A 27594-nucleotide genomic window follows, 5' to 3' on the forward strand; every position below is an offset into this window, starting at 1 on the left:
CCCGCTCCGTCCCCCCCAAACGGGGAGAAAATTCTCCCCAAAAGTTTGTGACCAAGGTCAACCTACTTCAACTAAAGCTATCTTAAACAAGAAGTGACACAATAAAGTTAAGAAGCTGTGTGTTAGAGATTTGTATTTGAAACACTACAATATTTTTTATTAATAAAATATATTTGTTTTGTACCTTGTTGAACGGACCAACCGAGCCAACAGCTTTCTTTTTTCCTTGTTGGTAAACTTCAATATTCCTGGAGTTTCAAATCTCTGTCTGATCCATTGGCATTGATCCACATCATTTATAAACATGAACTCTAAGCCAATATGCCTGCAGTAAGTTTTCTGATTCAAATAAGAAAATTAAACCATGTGTAACAAACATTTACACCCTAAATTACAAATTTTAAATTTAACATCAATAAATTGCTAGAAAAGAATGGTAGTGAACCTAAAAATCATTCACCTGTGTATAAATAGTAAGTGGGTAGTGAGAGGTAGAATGGGACCTATTAGACAAAGAGGTGCACGGCAATGCTAGAACACTTAGTAAATACTGATAGAGTACGCATTAAGGAAGCAAGGCCGACAGAATATCAGTAGAAGCAGAGATGACAGATGTAACGGATGGCATAAGTTGCCTGGTCCAAATGGCTTGCATCCAAAGTTGATAAACGAAATGGGAGTGAAGTTAGTGGAAGAGTTTGCACCAAGGTGACAGCTTCATTATCAGTCATTAAATGTACAGGATTCAATGACAAAAGGTTATTTCCATTAGAAGTTGATAACCCATACGCAAGAGAATGTAGGCATGGAAATTGAAGTACAATCATCCTAATCCCAAAGCCATCTAAAATAAGTCTTCAGTTAAAACATTAGGTGGAATTTAATGTATTCCAGGTGGGGGGGGTCTCGCCTGCCAGCTAGGAGAACTGGTGGGAGCTCTACAATGCATCCACTGGAGAAGGCCTGTTGGTGTGTGAGAGCAGGATGGAGGTCATGGGGTGAGGATCACGGGAGGAGGTCAAAGGCAAGGACAGGGATTCGTTTTCAGCAGCACCTATTACCTTCTCCATGCCAGGTCCTCCGCTCGGGCATAGAGTGCCTTTCAACAAGGAACCTCCCTTTCCCACCAGTCCCACGACCCCCTTCCCCACCCCAAGAGCCCACAAGCAAACACAACAGAGTTTGCTCTTTGGGCTCTGTGTGGCGACTCCACTGCCCGAATGAGGCCCTTAAAGTGACATTTATCACTCACTTTAGGGCCTCCATTAGTGTCGGGTGAGAAGATGGTCCAGGAGCCTTGCCACTCTGGACTTAATTGGGCGAAGGCAGCAAGGTGAGATCCCACCCTCTGCCCAGATTAAATGCCTCCCTCCACATACCCTGCTTCCAAGCACACCTCTGGGGTGGTGGTGGTGGGTGGAATTTATTTCTAACCATTGTGTTTTTGCATTTTTTAGTTTGACAAGAACATTAGGATTCAAACATTTAGACAATTCAATGTTTTTCTGCAGTCTCACTTCCCTCTGTTTCCATTTTCTCCATTTCTCTATTGAAAGTTACAAGAGTGTAAGACAGGGACTTCAGGCAAGGCAAGTGGGACACTGCCTCAACTAGACTTCCAGTGTAGAAGATTGAACTGTATCTTGGATGACTGCTCTGTTCTAGTTGCAGACCCGAACAGCTAACTATCTCATTGATGCTTCAAACTTGCAGTGGCTAACGGTTCCACTTATTGTTAGTTGGGATGCTCTGAGTGCAGTTGCTTTTTTTTTTTAAAAAGAAAAGGTTTCAGCACAAAAACTACTTGTTACTTAACCAACAAAAAAAATCCCCAGGGAATTACATTGAGGGCACATGCTGGAGGTGATACATAGCCAATTTTACAGGTGACCACCAGACTCATTGTGAACCTTCAAAATTCTTCTTTAATTAAAAGGAAAATCAATTCTGGTTTACAGCGCAAAACATTCCATACATTCACAATCATGTCCTGACCTCCAAACGTTTTAGGATTTCACGCAATGAGATTGCAGGCTCATTTCCACCAATGAAAGTTGTGGTAGGCAGTCGAAAAACATTATCCAGATCGGACTCATGCAGTCCATAAAAACCTGTATGATTATGAACAAGAGGGAGCAATAAGAAAAACACATGACATAGGATCAATACTCAGCTGCATAACATGGCTAATATGAAAAACCCATTAACGAAACAGATTATGACGAAATAATAGTAACGACATCAATTTAGTGAGTTGCAGTAAACATGATACTGTTAATGGAAAAATCAGGTGCAAAATCAAGGTTTTAAAACAGCGCTACATAATTCAACCAAAAAAGGCATCATTTTACATATTTTTAAAAATGGGCAATCGTTTGAAAAATTAGACAAAAAAGATTCAGGGCTATCGGTTGCATGAAAAAAAGTCACAATAAATTGTATCTTGAAATAAACCTCAGCACATTTCATTACTTTCTTACTGAGCTGTGTACTTACCTAGCCAATTTCATTGCCACTCACTCAAACACAATATAACTACTTTGTTTCCCACTTTTGTTTCAATATACTTTTTGCTTTTTCAATTATCTAATTTTCCTTATTTTGCTTCTTTTATTTTCCTCAGTTTTAACTTCCTGGAATATCATTGATTTCTGATTTCTTTATGCTTTCTGCTCTTCAATGTGCAGCCTTGGGCTTAGTGGTTGTGCTCTCGCCTTTAAGTCAGAAAATTTGCGGGTTCAAGCCCCGCTCCAGAGACTTGAACACTTAATCGAGTGATATATCTGTGCACGAATGAGGGAGTGTTGCCATGTTGGAGGTGCTGTCTTTTGTGGTATGCTAAACCGAGGCCCTATCTACCTTCTCAACTGGATGCAAAAGGTCACATTGCACAATGCATAAAAAAGGTGAGTTCTACTGACATCCTGGCCAACATCTGTCTCCCAAACACCACCGAAATCAGGTTACTTTGTCATTTATTGCTTTTTGTTTTTGGAATCTTGCTTTGCACAAATTGACTTATTTTTGCAACATTATAACAGTGACTCTACCTCAGAAGTACCTATTTGCTGTGAAGCTCTTGGAGTCACTCCAAAGTCAAAATCATGAAAGTCACTATTTAAATGCAAGCTATTTCTTTCTCTTCAACTCCAAACTATTAAAAATGTACCACAGCCGTTGCATTATCTCTGTCTGCTTATACCTGTTCAAATATACAGGTATGAGAATTCTTTCCCTTTTTCTCTGGTGTTATTTTAACTGAAGTCTCAGTTCTTCAAACTTATCCATGGAATGCAAACCAATCTACCCTTCGAAAGGATAGCTACTTCAATCACAAATGCTTCCCTCCAACGAGTGACATACTGATCAGTTAAGAATTCTTTGTTTTGAGAAATACACTTAAATAGGTCACATTTTGACAATGTGGCAAGTACAGTAATGGTCCATAACACAGCCAGGCAGCACAAAGTAGAATTGAGATGCAGGGAGGGTTAAAATACAACCAGGGACAGTGACAAGACATGTTTGACAAAGTTAAAGCAAACAAAAAATGCAACTCTTTAGGATTTGTGTATGTGTACATTGCAATTTGTCCACATTTGACACATATCAGAAGCGGTGTTAACATGTGTAAGGTCAAAGGATAAGACGCTGCAAGTCTTGAGCATTGAACTGATGACTGTGAGCTAGCATAATTTGAGTGAAGGCTATTTAACTGGTGTAACTAACGGGCATCAGGGAACTGTTCATCTAGTGGTATTTTTTTCCCCCTCAAAAAGGTTCAGGTAAGAGTGTCAGATGTTTGGTAGGAGAAATGTGAAAGATTCAGATCAAGGAACAGAGTTTAAGAACCACTTTGTGCAAGGATATGGGTTTTAGGCATAAATATAACAGGAGGTCCTTTCTTGGAACAAAGCAACAGAGAAAATTCGATTTGAAGTGGATTTCCAAAGCACCTTTAAAACTGGTGGGAAAGAAACAAAAAAAAGAAACTCAACACTGCCTTCCCCAACAGCTAATAATATTGTATCACAACAAGACTCCAAAGACAGCTCTCTACCCTCAAATATTACCTTAATCTCATTAACAAAGCAAACAGACAAGGCATTGCATTCTGCTTCAGCTTATTCTGGATCTTACAACTACACTAAAGGTTACAAAGGGCAACTCTGTACTCCCTTCAAAAGCTTGCTTACTTCCATAAAGTAACAAATAAAATGAGGATCGTTCTTTTACTACGTTACCAAAATCTGTATGTCATGTCACAATTGAATACAACATTTTATAGCCTCTGATAGATTTAATTTCTTTAAATCATCTGGCAACCCAGAAACATCAGCATATTCACACAAACCTTTCTGGATAAGCAAGTCAGCCCTGGCATGATGGGTTTTTAGTGGATTCAATAACCATGATGTGCCTTTACAAAGTGAAAACAGCTCTTCAAAAAGTATTTTTAATCTCTGTGCTATTATCAACCTTTTCAAGAACATATCATCCAAAAAAAACACACCCTTAACCGCACTTAGCACAGCAGCCCATGGTTTGCCTTTCAATAATATATATTCTAACAGAAGACAAGTTGCAGAGATGCCTGTTGTGGTAGTAAATTATTTACTAGGTCTCTACAGCGCACTTTTCAAATAAAATGAATACCCTCTTTCACCCAAGTTATCAAAATAGCATCTATACTGCATATATGAGCACAATTGCAAAACTGTATGACGATACTGCGTGAGACAGGTAAAGTTCAGCTTCCAGGTTTCCCAGCTGGTAGCCATCAGTATCTGTAAGGGAGGGTTAAAACAGGAACACTGTATAGAGATTAAGACTATTTCATTTCTCTTTGCTTTCATCATAAAAGGGAACAGTAGCAACAAGATGTTACACAAGTGTAGAGTATCTTAATCTGGTAGAAAGTACGTAAAATTTTAATAATTCACCAACTACCCTTTGATAGTTGTGTCAGAAACATGGGGCAGAATTCTTCCCTCGGCGGGTGGGCGTGCACAAGGTGGCAGCTTGCACGTCAACAATTAAGAGTCCTATTAAAGGCTTTTAATCAACTAATTAAATCAAATTTTTCGCTGCCCATCCAACTGTTCGGTTGGCAGGTGAGCGAATAGGCCAAGCTGCCTTTTGCCTTTTTTTGCGAAACCTCATCCACAGGCAGGATGAAGTTTCAACTAGTGATCAAAAATAGACTTTCAAAACTCATTAACATGTCCCTGCTCAAGTGACTGTCACATGAGGGGGCGTGTTTTCCTTATTTTTCAACTCATTTGTAATGCTAAAAATCTTCAGTTCCCTAAGGCAGCTCTGTGCCTTAAGGGAGCTTTCGTTGAGTTCACCCCCACGCACACATACACACACACTTCAGCTCTCGCGCTCCTTCCAGCCCCCACCCTGGCAGTGCTGAGGCTTTGAGCATGCCTTTCTTGCTGGCTGGCCAATAATTAGCCAGCCAGCATGAAAACGTGGTCGGGGCCTGATCGCGGGCAGCAGTCGATTTTGCGGCCGCTCCCGGGCCCACCCGCCCGACGAGGTAAAAATCCTGCCCATGAAATTTGTTGCTACACTAGTTATGTGGGCATCATATTTCACCTGTACACAGATCAATTTAATTATTAGAACACACTGTTCCTTAACGATTAGAAAATAAACAAATGCATAACCTGGATATTTTTGAGGAAAATATATAGAAATGTTCTGGTCTCCTTTGGGGTTGCACATAAGATGGAGAATACACTGTCTCTCTTATCTGACTTAGCTTTGTGTTGCTCTCATTCTCTCCAGCTTCATTCTTCAGATTCCCCTTATCCTGTTCTGTTTTTCTTTCTCCTGCTCTTCTTTCCTTTCAAATGGGAGACGAGTTAGTGGTCAGCATCTTCTTTTGTTCCTCTTCCCTTCCTCATTCCCCTCCTTCTTGCACTGTCCTCCCATCCACCTTTCTCAGCTTACCCTGGATCTGTTTCCTTGCTATCCCTGTGTTTCCCTTGCTCTCCTCCTCTTTGCCACTTCCTCCCTCACTCCTTTCCCACTGTTCTCCCAAAGGTCTCGCCACCATCTCCATTCTCAGCACTATACATTAGAACCTTAGAGGCTCACAGCACAAGAGACAGCCAGTCAGCCTATTGTGTTTGGGCTAGTTTTTGCTAGAGTAATCCAAAACAAGTCCCACCATAACCCTATATATTCCTCTGTAATAAATGTTTATCTACTCATGCCTTAAAAAATGCCTCAACTAAACTCCATGACAAACCATGGAGATATTAAAGCAGATTAACAAAAACTTGGTCAAAGAGGTAAGTTTTAAAGACCCTTGAAGGAGGAAAGAGAGGTAGAGTAATGGGGAGGTTGAGAGAGAATTCCGGAGCCTAGGGCCTTAGCAGCTGAAACATGGCCACCAATGGTGAAGCAATTGAAATCATGGTTGCTCAAGAGGCCAGAATTAGAGCAGCAAAGAAATCTTGTGGGCTAGTGGTGTTGGAGGAGATTACAGAGATAGGTAGGGGTGAAGCCAAGACAGGATTTGAAAACATGGGTGAAAACTTTAAAATTGAGGCGTTTGGGAGCCAGGGTAGGTCAAGCAAACAAAGGTGAAGGAGCAAGCCATTCCTTCCCCCAAAACTTGTAACGTGCTAAGGATGTCAATGCATCCTAAAAGAAATGCGGAACAGCTTTAAATGCACGCCTTTTTAAGATACATCTGAATAAGTTGTCAAGCCTCACCAAATTATCATGCACCCAGCAATATATAATACTAGTCACTTAGAAAACCAAATACGCCTTCCAAAACATATCAATTAAGTAGCATGCCTCAGTATTTCAACTTTGGGCACAATACCAACAATTCTAACGCTGATAAATAACAATCAGAAGAAACCCATATGGCTAACTGCTACATTGTATAATTATATACTTGCTAATCGTCCAATTCGGCAATTTGATAAATGATAGCTGCTTTTATACTGGTTTTAAAAGAAATGCTTATGCTGCTGATTTCCAACACTGAGGTCTCAGGCACACACCAACTTTTGTGATTTACTAGGGTTGCCAACTGTGATTAAATGTATTCCTGGAAGTTTCATCACATGACTTATCCCCATACTCCTGCTGTTTGTCAGCCAACACTTCCATCCTTGTGATGCACTGCGCCAATTGGAAAGCAAAAAAAATTACCCAACTGGACGATGCTTTACTGTCAGCCAAGCAACCCTTCTTTCAACCACTTTCAATATTTTCATCTCTGGTAAAGAGAAATGTTCAAAGAAAATAAAAGAAACAACGACCCTAATATTGCCGTCGGCATGCAGGGGCGGGCCCAGCAAAATGACGCGAGATGACGCTGGGCGTGCGGCCCAACATTATTGCGCATCTTTTAGATCTTTCATTCAGCATGCACATGCCAGAGGCGGCTACGCCTTCGCCGAACTGTCAAAGACCTATTAAGGCTATTAGGGAAGTAATTTAGATAATTAACAGCTCTGCCCATCCAACCTTAAGATTGTCCGGCAGGCGAAGAGCCTAAGCAGCCTTTGCGTTCTTCAGGAAACCTCATCCACAGACAGGATGAGGTTTCCTGAAGGTTTTATAAAATTTGATTAATTTTTGCACAATTCATAAACATGTCCCAGCTCATGTGACACTATCACATAAGGGGGCATGTCTAAATAATTTAACTTTATTATTTATAAACTTTTATAACGTACTTAATCTCCCTGAGGGAGCTCCATGCCTCGGAGGTTTCAGTGCTCTTTCGCGCAGGCCCCGGCTCTCCCTCCTCCCTCCCACATGCACAGGTAGCGCTCTACCAGCCATGCATCACGCTGGGTGGCCTTAATTGGCCTGCCCACATAAAATGGCAGCACGCAGCCAATCGCAGGCGGCAAATGGCTCTGTGCCCACCCAGCCCACCTGATACAGGCAAGTTTCTGGCCAATCTTTTTTAAAGTCCCATTTAAAGTCCCAATGATTTTTCTCCAGGGTTGCACAGAGCTGTGTCCTGGAGGCTGTTCTTCAATTCCTGGTGACTCCAAGCCAATCCTGGAGGGGTGGCAACCCTAGGATTTACAAAGGCCAACTATCAGGAAAAAAAAAACATTTTCTACGTTCTCCTAGCAGCTAGCATTATCAAACAGGCCAAACGTGCTTTGGAGTCATTGCTAGAATAGCAAAACATGTGCTTCAAGAACCAGTGGGACCAGCATCCCAATGTTAAAGTAACTAACATAACAACAAATCACAACTGATTACTCTAATAATCTGGAAGGCAACTTTTGTAACTTTTCTCAAAGATGGTTTACTGGCAGAATAAAAATTAAAAACAAACAATTCTCAAACTCCTCTGGTTTGCAGATATTAAACACACATGCATTTAATAATCAGACATTTCAGGTACCACTACCTATTATATGGAACATGTTCATTATTCCAAGCATATTTAAGGTTAAAATGGTCATGACACCCAATTATTGGGCTGTTAAAGTATTTTAAAAGACAATGGTCATTAAATATTAAATGAAAGGAGTCCCATTAATTACAGGTGCATGGTATTACCATTATCAATAGAATTCCAAATAAAGTAGGTGATTCCATCAATTCTGAAACAAAAACAGAATTACCTGGAAAAACTCAGCAGGTCTGGCAGCATCGGCAGAGAAGAAAAGAGTTGACGTTTCGAGTCCTCATGACCCTTCAACAGAACTAGGTGAATCCAAGGAGAGGAGTGAAATATATGCTGGTTTAAGGTTTGGCGGGGGGGGGGGGGGGGGGGGGGGGGGGGGGGGGGGGGGGGGGGGGGGGGGGGGGGGGGGGGGCGAGGAAGAGAAAGTGGAGGGGGGTGGTGTGGTTGTAGGGACAAGCAAGCAGTGATAGGAGCAGATAATCAAAAGATGGCACAGACAAAAGAACACAGTTGTCGAAGTTGGTGACATTACCCAAACGAATGTGCTAATTAAGAATGGATGGTAGGGCACTCAAGGTATAGCTTTAGTGGGGGTGGGGGGGGGAGCATAAAAGACTTAAAAATATTGGAAATAGGTGGGAAAAGAAAAATCTATATAAATTATTGGAAAAAACAAAAGGAAGGGGGAAGAAACAGAAAGGGGGTGGGGATGGAGGAGGAAGTTCAAGATCTAAAGTTGTTGAATTCAATATTCAGTCCGGAAGGCTGTAAAGTGCCTAGTCGGAAGATGAGGTGCTGTTCCTCCAGTATGCGTTGGGCTTCACTGGAACAATGCAGCAAGCCAAGGACAGACATGTAGGCAAGAGAGCAGGGTGGAGTGTTAAAATGGCAAGCGACAGGGAGGTTTAGGTCATTCTTGCGGACAGACTGCAGGTGTTCTGCAAAGCGGTCGCCCAGTTTACGTTTGGTGTCTCCAATGTAGAGGAGACCGCATTGGGAGCAATGAATGCAGTAGACTAAGTTGGGGGAAATGCAAGTGAAACACTGCTTCACTTGAAAAGAGTGTTTGGGCCCTTGGACGGTGAGGAGAGGAAGTGAAGGGGCAGGTGTTGCATCTTTTGCGTGGACATGGGGAGGTGCCATAGGTGGGGGCTGAGGAGTAGGGGGTGATGGAGGAGTGGACCAGGGTGTCCCAGAGGGAACAATCCCAACGGAATGCCATGGGGGGGGGGGGGGGAAGAAGAAGGTGTGAGGGTGGATGCGCGGGAGATGGGCCGGACACGGTTGAGAGCCCTGTCAATGACCGTAGGTGGAAAACCTCGGTTAAGGAAGGAGGACATGTCAGAAGAACTGTTTTTGAAGGTAGCATCATCATCATCATCAGAACAGATGCGACAGAGGCGAAGGAACTGAGAGAATGGGATGGAGTCCTTACAGGAAGCAGGGTGTGAGGAGCTGTAGTCGAGGTAGCTGTGGGAGTCGGTAGGCTTGTAATGGATATTGGTGGACAGTCTATCACCAGAGATCGAGACAGAGAGGTCAAGGAAGGGAAGTGTCAGAGATGGACCACTTGAAAATGACAGGGGTGGAGATTGGAAGCAAAATTAATAAATTTTTCCAAGTCCCGACAAGAGCATGAAGCAGCACCGAAGTAATCGTCGATGTACCGGAGAAAGAGTTGTGGAAGGGGGCCGGAGTAGGACTGCAACAAGGAATGTTCCACATACCCCATAAAGAGACAGGCATAGCTGGGGCCCATGCGGGTACCCATAGCCACACCTTTTATTTGGAGGAAGTGAGAGGAGTTGAAGGAGAAATTGTTCAGTGTGAGAACAAGTTCAGCCAGACGGAGGAGTAGTGGTGGATGGGGATTGTTCGGGCCTCTGTTCAAGGAAGAAGCTAAGGGCCCTCAGACCGTCGTGGTCGTGGTGGTGGAAGCGTAGAGGGATTGGACGTCCACGGCGAAGAGGAAGCAGTTGGGGCCAGGGAACTGGAAATTGTTGATGTGACGTAAGGTGTCAGAGGAATCATGGATGTAGGTGGGAAGGGACTGGACAAAGAGAGAAGGGAGTCAAGATAATGAGAAATGAGTTCTGTGGGGCAGGAGCAAGCTGACACGATCGGTCTACTGGGACAGTTCTGTTTGTGGATTTTGGGTAGGAGGTAGAAGCTGGCCATCCGAGGTTGGGTGACTATCAGGTTGGAAGCTGTGGGAGGAAGATCTCCAGAGGAGATGAGGTCAGTGACAGTCCTGGTGTCCATTTTCTGGTGTCCATTTAAGACACCAATCTCCTCAATCTGAATCAAGGTTTGTTTGCGGCAGGAGGTGAATTGTTGATTGGTAGATGGCAGTAAAAATGTATCTTGGTGCATTTAGAGGAGAAAGGTAAATGGATGGGAGTGGTGCTTTACAAACAACTATTTAACTGCTGCTCTCCTGGGACCAATCCCTTAAACATAAAAATACCTAAATTACAATTGGGCTTAAAACATTTTAAAAAAGAAAGACACGTGGGGTGCATGGAAATGAGGGTGCTAATTAGCTGTTGTACTGTTCAATCAGCAGTAAAATTAAAAGTTCTGATTAAGTGATTAGAAGTAAATGGGTAACAATACAACTATTTAATGCTCTTATGAATTTTTACCCTTTATACCAATTTCCATAGAAACATATTGAATGAAGAAATTTTTCTTAAATTGAATGCATACTTGGAAAGGTGAAATTTTCAGGGCAATGGAGAACGAGTAGGGCAGTTGAGTTAATTGGGCAGCTCTTTCAGACAGTCAGCACAGACAAGATGGTCTGAATGATAATAGAATGATTCTATGATTTCCTAGCAACCCTCCAGCTCCCATGAGCTAATGAGAAATTGTATTTTTAGCAACAGGGTGATACAAAACAAAAACAAAACTATTTCCTGAGTTGTAACTTCTGGGTCAATTAACGTCAATCAAAAAGGGAAAAAAGTTTCAAATCTGCTTACATTTAAAATTGAATGTGGGATTTCAGCCAACATTTTAGTTTGAGCAATTATCATCACCTTTGTTAGGAAAAATCATAAAATACTTCAGATTACATACTGTAGCTTGCAGTAGAGGCTAAAATTATTCCAGAACTTTGGAGCAGCTGCATTATTTGGAAAATATAAAAAATATACACTTGAAAATCATTGCCAATTAGAGGTCATGAAAACAAACACTATAGGACAAAGACTGACAGAATCTTTGACTAGACAAGTTTAGTTAAAAGGTAACCTTTACAAACAGTATGTCAAAGATGTCTTGTTATCATTAGGTTTTCATCTAATCTGACAGGATGAGCAGCTGGTAATTTCATTTTATTTTTTCCCTTTGTAATAATTATAATGACACTGCTCAAAGAGGACTGAATCGGGTATTCATTGTGGAAAAGAGGGTCAAAGATCCAAGAATTGCAATTTAAAATCCAAAGAGTAATTCTGGCATTTGTGATGCGTGCACCTGCATTTTATTTCATACACAGTTGCACTGCATGTAATTAAATTCACTAATTCAGTTCAAATTCTCAAAACTTAAAACACAGATCATCTCTTGGGAGAATTTTAACTTGGGACTTAATTGCTGTGTTCTCACAATACCCTAACTTTATCACGTGAACAAAAAAAATCTAATGATGCAAGAAAATATAAGACAGTTAAGCTAATATATATATTTTAATGTAAAGTTAATGTCTAGGCTCAGTATTTTCTGTGACAAATTAGTGATTAGAGTGTAACTGCAATGAGATACAACCCAAGATGAAACTGGCTGACGTTAAGTTGACCTCTCATTAAATCTGAGCCAAATACAGCTAAACTTGGCAAAATGCTAAATAAAAGCGAATGTAAAATCTTAAAGGGGGCGAGAAAAAGGCTTGTCATATTAATTGTGTGAAATAAACAGATCACATCAATTTTATAATAGTTAACCAGAGTTCAGCCATTTACACAGTTCTGACAATGTAAAAGCATGCATGAATTACGCAATTAATGCCATGCAATGGGGTTGATCTTCAACTTGCATCTAAGATTAAAACTGGCAACTCAATCAGCTATTCCATATTCAAATGGTCCGGTTTTCTTTTCCAACTTGAAGTCCTCTTAAGAAAAGTTTTTGAGCTAAGTTTTGAGCCTGATCGAATTAGAATATTGTAAGAACCAGACCAGTTTGTTTTGGAAGACGGTGGATGTTACAATAAACTGACAACCTTTTGTGAAAAAGTCATAAAAAAAGTCTGAGAAGTGTGAAGGATGGTTGGATTAAAATTGCAATCCAACAGTCACTGTAAAATAACTTTATATATGTATCAGAAGTATAATGTTCTAGCTTTGAAGTTTGGGGTGCTAGGTGTTACCTAGAAAAATCTAAGGGAGAAGGTGACTAACAAACCATGAAAGATATTGGCGGATCAGTTGCCAAAGACAACTCTGGAGTTGGAACTCTTTCAATGCAGCAGACTAAAGCAGGTGATGTATGACCTTATTCTAAAATCAATCTAATAGACTTAAACAGGAAACACACAATTGTTGTTGTTGCTGCACTGATAAACGAACTGAAAATGATCAGCTTTGTATATCAAATATACCATAATGTGCAAAGCTGAACTTTTCAATTATATTAATCCAAACTCAAACTAAGACAATATTATGGCAACGCCAAAGTTTATGGTTGTATCATGTTAAATTGAACCCAGCTATTAGCAGTGGAACGGTAATTCTGTAAATTATATTGCCCATGATCATTAGATGCTATATGGTGTTATCCTTGTCTTCAGAGAAACAAAATAAAACATTTCTTCAATATAGTTTCCATTTGTACATCATTAATGTTTGGTAACTCCAAGTGAACTAAGCTAAATAGATACTTCAACCAACGATGGGTACGTTACTGCTGATGGCTGTACAATATTGGAGTTGGTTTATACAAGACTTGAGTCAGAATTAACAAATATTTAAAGCATTTCAATCTATTTATTTTATCACAATTAAATCCACATGTTATGTATAAAATTAGACTGTATGCCAGATAGGCTGTTCTGGTGCAAGATTATAGGAGATATAACTGATGATTACACAAAGAAAATGCCTTCAAACATAATTTATATAAGCATCAGAAAATAGGTACAAATGGAGCCTGCACAAAGTGAGGACTCAAAAATGGCTGCTATAACCCCAACTGGCTAATAAAATTCATGCTACACAATAAAGAAAAGTATAACCTTGCAGCCATTCAACAGATGACAATGATTCACAAAGTGGCAAGACAGCAAATGAGGTGAAACAAACTGGCTAAGTTTTACGAGGCTCAAATGACTAATGAGATAATGACAGGGCCTTCAACTTGAAGTTTGCATTTTGCTATTTTCAGATGTCAGGCCTTTTTTTGAAATTGACTAATTTTATGCTAATGAAACTCCCAGGTATTACAATGGATAAAAATATCTAATCTCGTGTAGCATTGCGGTATGGAATCCTTAAAAAACACTACATAAGGCTCTCAAAATGCCAAATTTTACAGAAACTCATATGCACAGAATCGCATATCATCTTTTTTTGGATGCCTTTTATGGTGCTTTGTTCATATAAGTCAAGCATTTGTTTTTACAGGTGTACCATTCATGGACTACTTAGCTAAATATCAGAGGTTTACACACCATATAAAATTTGAATCCATGTTTCCATTAAATTGCACATATCACCAATAGTATACCAATAGTTCTTTGATTTTACAGAATAGATCCACCATTATTTATTCCAGCAAAATGATCAACTGAAAGCATATCAGTGCCGAAACAGTTATGTACATTTTTAATAGGGTTGCCAACTGCAATTAAATGTATTCCTGGAGGTTTCATCACATGCCTTGCCCCACGCTCCAGCCATTTGTCAGCCAACCCAACCATCCTTGTGACTCACTGCCTCCCTACACCAACTGGAATGCAAAAAGACTTACTACCCAATGGCTGACAGTCAAAGCATCATCCAAAACAGCCTTTTTTTATTTTCAATATTTTTATACCTGGTAAATAGAAATGTTCAAAGAAAAATGAAGGAGAAAGAACAATCTGTTTTAATGTCTCCATGATATTTCACCACGGTTGCACACAGCAGTGTCCTGGAGATTGAGCTTCAATTCTTGGAAACTCCAGACCATTCCTGGAGGGTTGGCAACTCTAATGTTTAAACCTAATTAACTCTTAATCAGTACCTGCTTTTATCATAGGAAAAAATGAGGATTGTATTCAATCTTGAGTAAAACAATTCTACAGCAATTGAAATGTCTGTGTACAGAACTCATTGCAAACAGGAAAAAACCTTTTAGACGATCAGCACTTTACAAGAAAATTAATTTCAACTCAAAGGAAGTACAGGGAGAAGAGGAAGGAAATAGCACTGAATACTTAAGGCATAGCAGGAAGTTCAAATATTAAATCTTCCTAGTTAAAAGTAAGTTGCCTGGGTTTTTCATCCAACAAGTGGCTGATAAAGAAACTTACAAAATGTGAAAATTACATAAGTAATAGGCAGCACTAAAAAAAGCAGAAGCATCAGCAGATAACCCTCACCAAGTTTATCCATTGAAGTGACTAAATCAAATGGAATACCCGAGTCCAAATCTGCATGGAGAATTCCCAATGGATCCAGCTGAGCCACATGATGTCCTCGGGTCTGTAAAGTAAAGGGGTGGGGGAGGAAAAGGTGAAGAAAATGGGGAGGATTGGTAGAGAGTGGGAGAGAGCAACTTTTTTAGCAAAATGCAATTTTCCCATTTTAGCACATTAAAGCCATCTGAATACATCCAAATCTAGGCCAAATCATACATTAAATCATCTAATGCTGTAGTATCCAAGTTTCCTGCCTTCATAGATTGCTGAGCTACATATTGTGGAGGTTTGCACACAACATATAATGTTTAAAACAATAGGCTGGATCTTTTACAGAGTTGGGCTGCTCACCCCCACACAGACATAACATGCTGCTGGCAGGCAAAACAGGCAGAGTGGTATTTCTGCCCCTTAGTGGGAGGAAGTCTTGCCCTCAGGAGTTGCCAGCCAATCTGAATGGCCAGCAGCTCTAGCAGTCCCAACAGCACCAGAACTGAGTAGTGGGCGCTGCAGGCCCATGCAGAACTTTGATTGATCCCGGGGAGTGGTAGGTCCTGGGCTGTTAGCGTGCGTGTGCGTGCGCGTGTGCGCGTGCGAATCAGGCAGCCTAGGGAGAGGGGTGAACAGGGTGGGGGCACTGGGTTTGGAGACCAAGCAGGAAAGGGGGGGGTTGCCCCCAAGGCACCCCCACCCCCTCCCACCTTCCTTCCTTTAACAACCTGTGTTTAGAAAACAGGCTGCCATTCCTGCCCACGCCAACTATATTATGGCCTGGATATCATAATACTCTGGTCAACTGGTTTGGTAACAAGCTCAATTGAACATTTATTTATTTAAAAATGGCAGGTAGACTGCCAATTTTGGCATCTGTCCACTTACCGTATTACGGAGGACAACTTGGAGGTGAGAGAGAAGTCTGGGCTGCGCACCGTAACATTTTACATGCTCCCACCAACCCAGCACAGGGGTGGGGGGGACATAAAATTCAGCCTTATATTTCCATTAAATTACATATATCACAAATAGTATATACCAACATCAGGTATTGATGTTCTGATTAAGGACTCAGCCATCAATGAACAACAGCAGAAAGAACTATTCATTTCAAACCCCCATGTCTAAAACTTACAAATATAATAAACCAGTGAGTAAGAAACCTAAGCACAAACTTGAGAGTCATCACGGTAAGTGGACTGGATTGTCAGGGTTTACTGTTGGCATGACTTATGAGCTATAGTTTGAACACCCCAGATCCACAGTAAATTAAAAACTGCCATACAAGTCAAGGAATTCACTGTACTGCTCAGTAACCTGAAACAATGTTTGTTTTCATTATAATCAACTTCAGAACACATTACTGTTTTTGTATATTTAATGATGCACTTTAGGGACCTATATATAAACACAAACACCATTTTTTTAATGACAATATATGGGTCATTATTGTTCAGTTGTTTTACTCATTTCCATGTGGTATTACAGTTTTCAGCACACAATGGTTGACCATTCTAAATAGACAATTAGTTGTATTTATAGCTATAGTCCCACTCAAGTACTCAAAATGAGGATTACTTGAAAACTAAGACACCATAAACACTTTTGTCTATATTGAATCAATTTAAATTTTAACCAATTATTCAATTCTGTAGTTGCGTGACTGTAATCCAAGTGATGGATTAAGACGAGATCATGTGAAAGAACAAGGCTTGAACAATTTACAAATATTTCTTAAACTTTTTAATTGATTACAATAGCAGGACCACATTTTCAGTTTGATACTCAGAATAGCACTAATGTGTGTGGGGTGAGTTCCCCAAATTTAAGCTTAACATCACGAAGAGCTGATATAGGGAACTTGGCAGAATACCATAATGAGGAACTAAAAACGGTTTCATTAAAGTAAAAAATGAAAAGGCTTAATTCTTGGCATAACTATTTGATTTTGAACTGGAGGCTGAACTGCTAAGTTCCCCAATGCTTCAAACAACTCCATCTGACTTTCAATTAGACTATTTATTTAACACAGAAAAGAACGTCTGCTTAGCTGCACAAATTTGATGTCTGCAGAAAGCGAATGCCATTGCTTCTGACAGCTCAGAAATTCACAACATTCATTTAGGGTAGCTTCATGCACCGACAGTTAGATGGGCAAAGCATTATGTTTACAAATACAAAATTTAATTGGAACATCAACCCCTACACCCTTTTCAAACGAGGAGTTTGCTAATCTGGGCCCGATGCTTTTAGAACCTCCCTTGTGTCTGTCAACATTGAAATTTTAGGTTGGAAGCTAGAGTTATGGAAGAGCCTGATGGTTTTTCTCTATCTATACAAAACAATATAAAGCCGTGAGTAGTGATGAAAGGTTGCAGACTAACTGTTTCTCTCCACAGATGTCACCAGATCTGCTAAGTATTTCCAGCATTTTCTGTTTTTATTTCAGATTTCCAGCACAGCAATATTTTACTTTTGTAATATAAAGCCATGGCAGTTTTGGCTGATGCTTCTGAAATGGATTTGGCTTGTGATTACGTATGATATTCTCCATGCAAAATGAAGCTCTCTTTTGAGAGATGACTGTGCTTTTTTCAAATTTGGACTGCCATGTTTTTAAAGTATAGGGGATCTCAATGTTAAACTTCTTCAACTGAGTTGGTGAGAGAGCAAGGTGCAACTGCACAAAATAGATTAAGACACAAGAATTGGCTATGACTCAATTCTACAATGGAAAAAATTCTCTTCAATGGTCCAAATTTAAACAAATTATTGGTTTACAGCAGGAGTTTTTTCATGCATTTAAACATGCTATATCTGACCTGGGAATAACTGCTGCCGGAAACCTCATCTATGTCCTATCCATCTCCAGACATGACTAGCCTAATGCTCTCCCAAATAACCTCCCCTCCTCTGCAAAAACACTGCTGTCCGAAACCCATCCCACATTGGCTCTAGCTGTCACTGACCTATATTGACTCCCAGTAATATTCATCCAATATACCTATACATTGCTATGCCCTTCCCCATCTCTTGCCTCCGACAATCCTAAAATACCCCATCTCGAAAGTTTCATGGTCCTCCACATCTTGCATTTTGTGCTACCCTTCCCTTTGCCCCACTACTGGTGTCCATACTTTCAACTGGTATGCCCTCATTAACCTTGTCCCATCTCTTCACCTTCTTCTGCTCCTTCAAGATCCTTCATAAAATTCAGCTCTTCAACAAAGCTTTTGGTCACCCATCTCAATATTTCATTCTTTGGCTCAGAATCCAGTTTTGTCTGATTATGCTTCGGAGACATTTTTTTTTATGTTAAAAGCCGTGTACAAGTGTAAGTTGTTGATGCTGAAACCATAAGCCAAAGAGGAAAAATTTTCCATCTGCCAGAAGGGAGATCCCTTCCTTCACCTTTGTTACCATTTAACTTGAATGTTTGTTTGTGTAACAGGTATGTTTAAGAAATTGTCATTTCTAGTTACTGTTGCTCAAAACCATCATCTTTATATCATAATGGTAGCCTAGGAATAAAAAGATCATATTAAGTATATATAATTGCTTCATGATGAAAAAAGTGAATTTTATCACTAGTATACAAAGCAGGAAGAGCAACCCAAGTACATCAATTTTGTTCCTGTTTGCTATGTTTCTTGAAAATTTCTGACTCAGGAATTCATCTAGCTAGCACAAGTATTCACCCCATTGAGAAGGCTTACCTGATATGCTCTAATCAATGACTGTACAGCTAGATGATCTTCAACGATCTTCTCAGCTTTAGCAGATGTTACTGTTCTGCTTTTACTGTGAGCTACAGCTGGAAGGCTTCCTGATGGAGGCAGGTTGTCTAATAACGTGTCTGAAGGTACAATCACATTGGAAGTTCGGAAAAACTTATCCCAGGACTGCAAGGAAAAAAAAAGACATTTTGCAAAATGAAGAGCTGATTTTATACCATGAAATATATCTGGTGCAGTTTGTTAAATTCTTGATCAACAATAAACTTAGCTGAGCTAAAATTGAATATATTATATATTAAAATAGGTTACATTTTCTGATACCACCTGGTTTAATTAACAAGACATGTAGCTGGGTTGTAAGCAGCGGGAGAATATTCATCTGCCTGGAATATTTAATTTGATGCAGTGACACTGCCAAGTGGGACTATACAACGGGCCAGTTCTGGAGTTCTTCCATTACAATTCTGTGGGATATTAACTGTAACCCAAAAATTTACCAATGCCTTTAGGAGAGATAGTGAGAAATCCTGAGGGAGAATAAAATAACAGCTGTGTTTAGTTACATCGCCTGTATAATTAATGAAGAAGCACTAAGTAGAATTTTGATGCAGTCAGGCTGTAGAATGATAGTAAAGCATTGAACTTCTCTGATGAAGTTTTCAACATGGCTAAGTCTAGAACTCAACTATGTATAGCGCCTCAACACAGAAAAACATTGACATATGTGCTGCATCTGTCAAAAAGGTCACCAGCTGCTATTGCCACACATCTGGGGGGTGGGGGTGGGAGGGTGATCAAAAGCTTTCCATTGTTAACATCTGAGAACTGAGGAGCGCAGCAGCCGTGGAGGAGGAGGCAAAATGAGCAACAGCAGCAGCAATGAAGATCACAACAGAGAACAAATAGTAGTGAAAAGAAGCTGTTTGCCAGCCCAAGCCAGACTGGTAAGTGCAAATCAAAAAGCTGAGTTAAGTACAGGCACAGAGGTTTTTGTGATGTTCTGGGGGTAAAGAGGAACGTGTTTACTATTTTGTGTGTGGCTTGAATCTTAAATGCACAATACCACTGATGACTCAGTACTTCCAGCATTTACAATTCATATGTGAAAATTGTGAACATGCATATTTGTGAATGTTGAATTCTATTTCATTAATATTCATGGCTCACATGAGAAACTTAAATAAATAAGTTTATGTTCCATTTAACTCAAATATTTAAACAAACTACTTCCAAAAATTACAGGATTTGATTGCATTGGCAAATGTTTACGTTGCTTCCCCCATTCAGAGGTGTTAAAAAAAAAACTCTTAATTGCTGAATTAAATATAGGGCAGTCATTGGTTGTGGCACAAGGATCTGGCCTCTTATTCCAAAAGTTTTGCCAACTCTGCTCCACTGCCACCAACAACAGAATTCTGAGACTGTTTTACAGAAGGAAGGAAGAGCCTGCATTTGCACAGATCCTTTCATATCATCAAGACACCCCAAAGTTCTTCACAGTCAAGTAAGTTTTTTTTTAAACTGTTGTGTTGTGTTGACTGTCACTGCTATTTTGGCAAGAAAGCTTTGTGTAAAGTGCATAGGTGGAAGATTAAGACAATTAATATCTTATGCAAACGATACATTTTGGGAAGAAAGGGACAAAGGAGAGTTTAACTTACTGAAATAAAGTTTTAAAATAAATCAGATTCCACCAAGATGTCATACCAAGATAATGGCAATCAACAGGTTAAATTTGTGTCACAAAAGCAACTGAGTAATATTACAGTTTGTTAAAATAGTTATCCTCATGTAATTAAAATTACGCAAGCAGAACAGAATTGCACCATGACATTTCTCAGAAGTTGCTGCAATATGGAGCACTGTCTTCCGTTCTGGCCACCATATTACAAAAAGGATAGAAGCATCGGCGAGAGTGCAAACAAAAACTTTATAAAAATGATCCCAGAGCCACAAAGTTATACCTACCAGGAACAAATGAGCAGCATGGGTCTCTTTCCTATTGAAAGAAGACTAAGGAGTATCCTGGTAGAAGTCTTTTTTAAAATTATGAAAAATTTTGGATAGAGTAGACAGAGATAGAGCTTTCATTTGTGGGAAAAAGCACAATAAATGTCAGATAATCACCAAGAAATCAAATAGGGGATTTAAAAGAAACTTTTGCACCCTGAGAAAATGTGGAACTCACTACCACACGGAGTGGCTGAGGTTATTAGTATAAATGCATGCACGGGCAGGCTAGATAAGCAAATGAGAGGAGGGAATAGAGGATTATATTGATAGGGTTAGATAAGGAAGGATTGGAGGAGTATCAAGTGGAGGATAAATACCAGCATGGACTGGTTGGACCGAAAGACCTGTTTCTGAGCTGTATACTCTATATAATTCTATGTAATAACTCCTCTAAGTAAGGTATGTTAGAAAGCAAGCCAAAAGTTATAGGTAGTTTGATGCAAAAAAAAACTGCCTGATTTAGTACAAATTATAGACAGCTTTCCAAAGCAGGAAGATCTAACTCTTAATTTTCCAAAGTCAAATATTCAATAAAGCATTTGTACTATGCCATACTATCTGTACTAACCCCTCCCCCTGATTCCCACAACATCCATAGCAGTGTTTTAGTACTAAATATTGTTTAAAAATTAAGTAAAGCTTATATTGGTACAACAAATATTATTTGAGCTACTGTATTCAAGTTACTATAACAGAGCTCCTTGTCTGAAGACTGATCCTAATCTTTATACTATTTGTTCTCAGCTCTCACTCTTATCAGCCTACTAAGCTATGTTACATATTCAAACACTGTTAAAAGTGTGAAAGGGCTTGAGGGCAAATATCAAATGCAGCAAATCTAAAAGTAAACCACAGTTGCATAATATTTTAAAAGTGAAAAACACATACACTGCTCCTTCCCATCAGCAGCACAATTTACAAAAGTGGATAAATGACAGCAATTAAACAATATAACAAAATATTGCAGCTAGTGGAAATCAGAAATAAAATTCTAGAAACAACAACTCTTACATTCTCTGTGCCAAAGTAACTAAGCCATTGCAGTGTAGCTTCTTGGGTGGCAGGGCCCCATTCATACTTCCCAAGAGCAAAGTAATGATTATTTCAAACAAAAGAAAGCTCAACCATATGCCCTTAGCCTTCAATGGATGACCAATGATTTTCTGTAGCACCTTGAGAAGTAACGGTTGATCAAGAAATTAACTGGGCTAGCCATATCAACAATGCAGCTGCAAGAGCAAGGCACAGGCCTGATATTTTGTGACAAGTGGCTCACTTCCTCAAGTCCTATTCACTGTATATAAAAGGTTCAATTATGTGTGAGACGGCATACTCATCACTCAACTGGATTTGTACCAGTGTAAAATTTATATAGCAACTTTAAAGCAGGCAAACATTCCAAGGTCCTTCACTGAGCTATGATCAGCCAAGAACTGTTGCCAATATAAAGAAAGAGATATTAAAGTATTTGGGGGGGAGGGGGGTGGAGAAGAGAAAGAGTGCCAGGGGCAGGGGAGGGGCAATAACTAAAAGCTCAGCCAAACAGTTAGGTTTTAAAATGGTTCTTAAGAGGGGAAATAGGTGGAAGCAGAATGTTTTAGATCAAGAATTCCAGAATGTGGAGTTCAGACAGCAATGGTGGAACAAATGCAGAGGATACAAATAGCTGGAGGGTTGGAGGAGAGTATAGATACACAAACTGGTGGAACCATGAAGGAATTTATAAACAAAGATACAAATTAATTGAAGGCTTTAGGAAAATGAGAGTTAAGATAGGAAAGAAAACACAGGAGTAATTGGTGAGGAGGGCTTGGTGTGGAATAGGATATGGACAGCAGAGTTTTGGATGAGCTTGAGTGTGGGAACATTGGAATTGTCATGTCTGGAAGTGACCTGTAGAGGTTCTCTCTGTAATATACTCGAGGTCACACAATGTCAGTCTGTATTTCACTGCTTATGGTATTATACATCACACTAATCAGCACTGCTTATGTTAAACTAAACCAGTTCGCAACATAAATACAAAAAGTATTAACTTTAAAATATTTTTTTAAAGTTGAAGGTAACAATGTGCACCATAAAATCCAAATCAGCAACCAACATTTGATCATCACTCCAGACTACAGAAATGTTCACATATCTTCAAAGCAATAGTAGATACTACAAGGCGTTTTTTTGCACTTAGCTTCTGAATATAACTAAAATATACATCAATTAATGAAGGGTTCGAGTTTAGCTTACAAGTTGCACCCCTTTGCTCTAGAGTAAACTAACCTTGCAATGAAATATGTACTCAGAAATTAAAAGATTTTACTCGAGAACTAAACAATAATTCTTACCTTATGAACACTTTTTGGATTTGCAAGCCAGGCATAATACATTTCTTCAAGATAATTTGAATTACTTCCATTGAGGAAATGTTCCGAAGCTCCAGGTATACTGTAAAGCCTGCTCAGTAACACTGGCCTCATGGCTACATTGTGCCGAGTTAACCTCTTGACAGTCTGTGGTTTAAATTTTGCAGTCAATGTCCTCAGGTGATTCATGGCTGTTTTTCCTGCTATGTACAATCCTATAAAAACAGAGGAATCAGAATTTAAAAATTACAAAAACAACAAATTGTAGTTCTCACTCATTTATCAATGGACTTTGCTTAGCTAGCTTCACTGCACATATTGGTAGCTGTAGCGCTACAAATTACTTTGGCAGTGACCTTAATACCCACTGAAAGATTAGTCTTAGGGCCCATTTTTGTTATGAAGGCTGAGTGAGAGATGAGGTCTGCCACAAGCAAAATCAGAATTGGATAGATCCCGTTTCTTATTTTTTCCCCAGCTACAATAACATTCACTGTTTTAAAACAGGGTTGGTGGCAACAAGCTGAACAATGAACAGCTTTGTAGCACTCCCACTCTGAGTTAGAAGGCTGTGGGCTCATATCCCACTCCAAGACTTGACAACAAAATTGCAGACTGACACTAATGCAGAACTGGGGGAGTGCTGCCTTTGTGATGAGACTGTAAATGGAAGCTCTGCCTGCTTTTTCAGGTGGATGCAAAAGATCCCATGGCACCATTTTGAAGAGGAGCAGGGGAATTATCCCTGGCATTTGGTCAGTCTTTATCTCTCAATCAACATCACAGAAATAGTTTAACTGGTCATTATCACATTGTGTATTGGAACTTATTGTGTGCAAACTGGTCATTGCATTTCCTATATTACAACAGTGTCAATACATCAAAAGTACTTAATTGACCAAAGCATTTTGGGACATTCTGAAATCATGAAAGGCACTGTATAAATGTAAGCATTTCCTTGGAAGATAACCAACGGTGAACTCAATACAGAATCAAAATAAGCAGAAGAAATAAGAGCATGTATGAGTCAGAGGTACTGTATCACCAGTAGTGATGAAACTTAAAAATAAGACAGGTCACTGTTAACATTTAGAAGGTCAAACATCAACCTGTGGTCTGCAATAACTGGCTTCATTTCAGAAATATGTTATTCCCCATTTTGATTCGAATATAGCACAGCTGAGACAAATCATTAAAACCGAGACAAAATGAATGTGTATGGTCTCTATCTTCTGTGCTTCTGTATTAGTTGATACAAACTTGTATGTTTATGGAGTAATTTAAAGCCAATGTTTTATGAGAACAAAATATCTCTGATATATTACGAAATACTGTAGACACAAAATTAAGCTCATTAGTATTGCACTTTTATTTGCTGTATTATAAATAAGTTAATTTCACAATAACAGTTCACAAACCCCTACAACAAAGAAAATAATGATGTAACAAAATAAATACATGTATAACAATAATAATTTAGGGTCTTGGTAGCTGAGGCACACCAATGGTGGAGCTAAAGTCAGAATGCTTAAGGAGCCAGAATTGGAGCATTGTTGGTATATTAGAGGATTGTAGGGCAGAAGTTTACAGTGATAGGGAAGGGGTAAGGCCATAAATAAATTTGAAAACAAGGATGAGAATTTTAAAATTGAGGCTATGCTTAACCAGAAGCCAACAGAGGTCAGCAAGCAAACAGGTAATGGGTGAATGAGACTTGGGGCAGAAATTTCCCCCTGCTGCGGGGAGGGGGGGGTTGCAAACCCGATCGGCACCCCTAATTGGGGCCATGCTGCCATTTTACGTGGGAGGGCCAATTAAGGCCAGTCCAGCATGATGCACGCCCAGAAGCACTGAGCACTCCCTGTGCAGGGAGGGGGGGATTCCGCAAGTCGGGGCCTGCGGTCTTTCGTGCATGTGCGCGAGAGTGCAGGAATCTCCCTGAAGCATGGAGCTGCCTCAGTGAGATTAAGTTCGGAATGAAAGTTTTTAATGAAGACAGAAAAATTATTTAGACATGTCCCCTCATATGGCAGTGTCATGAGAGCTAGGACACATTTATCAAATGTTTAAAAAATTTTTATTTAACTTATAAACCCTTCATGAAACCTCATCCTGCCCATGGATTGGGTTTCATGAAAAATGTGAAGGCCGCCGGGGCTCTTCGCCTGCCTGCCAACCTGAAGGTTGGACGGTCAGCATTCTTAACTACTTTAATTGCTTTCTTAATGGCCTTAATAGGCCTTCAGAGGGCATGCAGCTGAGTCAGCTGCGCACCCACCAAACTGAAAAATCTAAATGACGCGCGGTGATGTCAGGACACCTGCCCGACGTCACCATGCATCATTTTACTCGTAGGCCCCCAAGCGCCAACCCAAAAATTCTTCCCTTGGTGCGAGTTAGGACACAGACAGCAAGGTTTTAAGTTACCTCCCGTCTGCAGAGTGTGGAATGTGGGAGACTAATCAGGGATGCATTGGAACAGTCAAGTCTAGAGTTAAGAAGGCACGAATGCGTGTTTCAGCAGCAGATGAGCTGAGGCAGGGCAAAGCTGCCAAGAGTGGAAAAAAGCCGTCTTAATGGTGGCACAAATGTGTGGCCGGAAGCTCACCTCAGGGCCAATGAGACCAAGGTTGCAAATAGTCTGGTTCAGGCTCAGACAGCTAGCAGGGAAAGGAATGGAATCAGTGGCCAGCGAACAGAGTTTGTGGCGGGGACCAAAGCAATGGCTTCAGTCTTCACAGTATCTATTTAGTTGGATTAAAATTTTCACTCATCCGGTGCTGGATGTTGGAAAAGAAGCCTGACAATTTAGAGACAGTGGTGGTGGGGTGGGGGGTTAGAGCTGTGTGTGCCAACAGCGGATATGTACAAATAGGAGGGGCTCCAAGGATAGACCCTCAGGGGCCACCAGGGGAAGGGGGGGGGGGGGGAAGGAGAGGAGACTTGGCGGGTGATTCTGTGGCTAATATATGTTCATTCAAGTTTTAGAACAAAAATACAAAGAGCACTGCGATAACTAAAACGCAGAAAATGCTGGAAACGCTCAGCAGGCCAGGGAGCAAACTGCCAGATGCTCATTTAGGGAAGTTACAATTAATGAGCCCTGCCTAGGAACATGACTGCCAAATTCCTCAAAGCAAACCCCACCCAACACAACACACACACACACACATAATGGGGGGGGGGGAGGGGGGGGGCGCAGAAAGAGGACGGACTGGACATTCAGAAACCAATCGGCTTAAACTTCTGCAGGAATGAGGGATTTTATAAGCGAAGGCACCGCCCATTGGGGCCTGAAAGGGAGAGAGAGAGAGAGAGAGGGGAAAAAAAATAAAAACAGCCTTTTAAACGGGTGATAACTGAGAGCAGCCGGTTAACGCGAAGCCGAATAAAGAGCGGAGAATAACCGCCTCCCCCACTCCCCCCACCTAATCATCACTGACAGGTGCTGGTGCTGGGGCAGCGCAGGGTGTACGGACCGCCCGGGAGGTGCTGAAACTCGGCTGCCCCAGACCCAGACCCAGACCGACCGTAGCTTCGGGCCTCGGGGTTTATTTTTTTCTGCCCCCGACCCGCCCCCCACCCCACCCCACCCCACCCCGTCAGAAAAGTCGAAGTGACATAAATCATGAGAAGAAAAAAAAATCAAAGAAATAAACAAATCACCAGCCCCCCCGCCCCCAACACAAACGGTATCCAGAGACCACGGCTGAAGTCAGGTAGCCCGAGCCGATGCAACGAAGAGCGGGCGGACCCCACACGCCGCCCGTCGCCTCCCTCCCGCCTACCAACCTAGTGGGAGAAAACTCGCTCGAGCTTGTCGCACGAGACCCTAGACGTCACAATGCACGTTGCCAGGACATGCCCCCGCCGGCTGCTCACCTGGTTCGCCCCACCCGCTCAAATTGTTCACATGATGCTCTTTCCCCCAACCCCCCCCCCCCCATATATATATTCCCCGCCTAATCCCAAACTCCGCCCACCCTCAATCCCAAACACAGTCCACACCCTCATCCCCTCGCCCCGCCCACCCACCCCATCCCAAACTCCGCCCACCCCCCCCAATCCCAAACTCCGCCCACCCTCAATCCCAAACACAGTCCACACCCTCATCCCCTCGCCCCGCCCACCCACCCCATCCCAAACTCCGCCCACCCACCCCATCCCAAACTCCGCCCATCCTCAATCACAAACACAGTCCAGCCCCTAAACTCCTCACCCCGCCCACCCCTATCCCAAACTCCACCCATCCTCAGTCACAAACACAGTCCACCCCTCATTCCCTCACCCCGCCCACCCCTAATCCCTAGCACAACCCACCCCCAATTCCCTTGCCCCGCCTATCCCCAATTCCCTAGCCCCATCCACCCAAATCCCAAACTCCCCATATCCCACATTGTGCCAGTTACCTGCTCTCATTCACCTGCTTCAACTTCCCAGTGTGGGGATTTACTGACAACCCCT

The 27594-nt window shown here is 41.0% G+C and overlaps 1 protein-coding gene across 5 annotated transcripts in view; it reads right to left on the minus strand.

Moving 5' to 3' along the window:
- ogdhl (oxoglutarate dehydrogenase L) overlaps nucleotides 1-27053 on the minus strand; it is a 100112-nt gene extending 73059 nt beyond the window's left edge. For 2 of the 5 annotated variants that reach the window (XR_005941623.1, XM_041176285.1), the window contains exons 1-6: nucleotides 26835-26913; nucleotides 23113-23345; nucleotides 18740-18925; nucleotides 14991-15093; nucleotides 1996-2111; nucleotides 185-339 (exon numbers count right to left, since the gene is read on the minus strand). Coding sequence is in view for 4 of the 5 variants with exons in the window: in XM_041176285.1 (XP_041032219.1) it covers nucleotides 185-339; nucleotides 1996-2111; nucleotides 14991-15093; nucleotides 18740-18925; nucleotides 23113-23319 (767 nt within the window). In the remaining variant the exon portion in view is untranslated. The other 3 variants (XM_041176287.1, XM_041176286.1, XM_041176288.1) reach the window with 3 other exon arrangements.
- Nucleotides 27054-27594: the final 541 nt, after the last annotated feature.

The sequence above is a fragment of the Carcharodon carcharias genome, chromosome 28, assembly GCF_017639515.1.
Source record: "Carcharodon carcharias isolate sCarCar2 chromosome 28, sCarCar2.pri, whole genome shotgun sequence".
In the NCBI taxonomy this organism is placed as follows: domain Eukaryota; kingdom Metazoa; phylum Chordata; class Chondrichthyes; order Lamniformes; family Lamnidae; genus Carcharodon; species Carcharodon carcharias.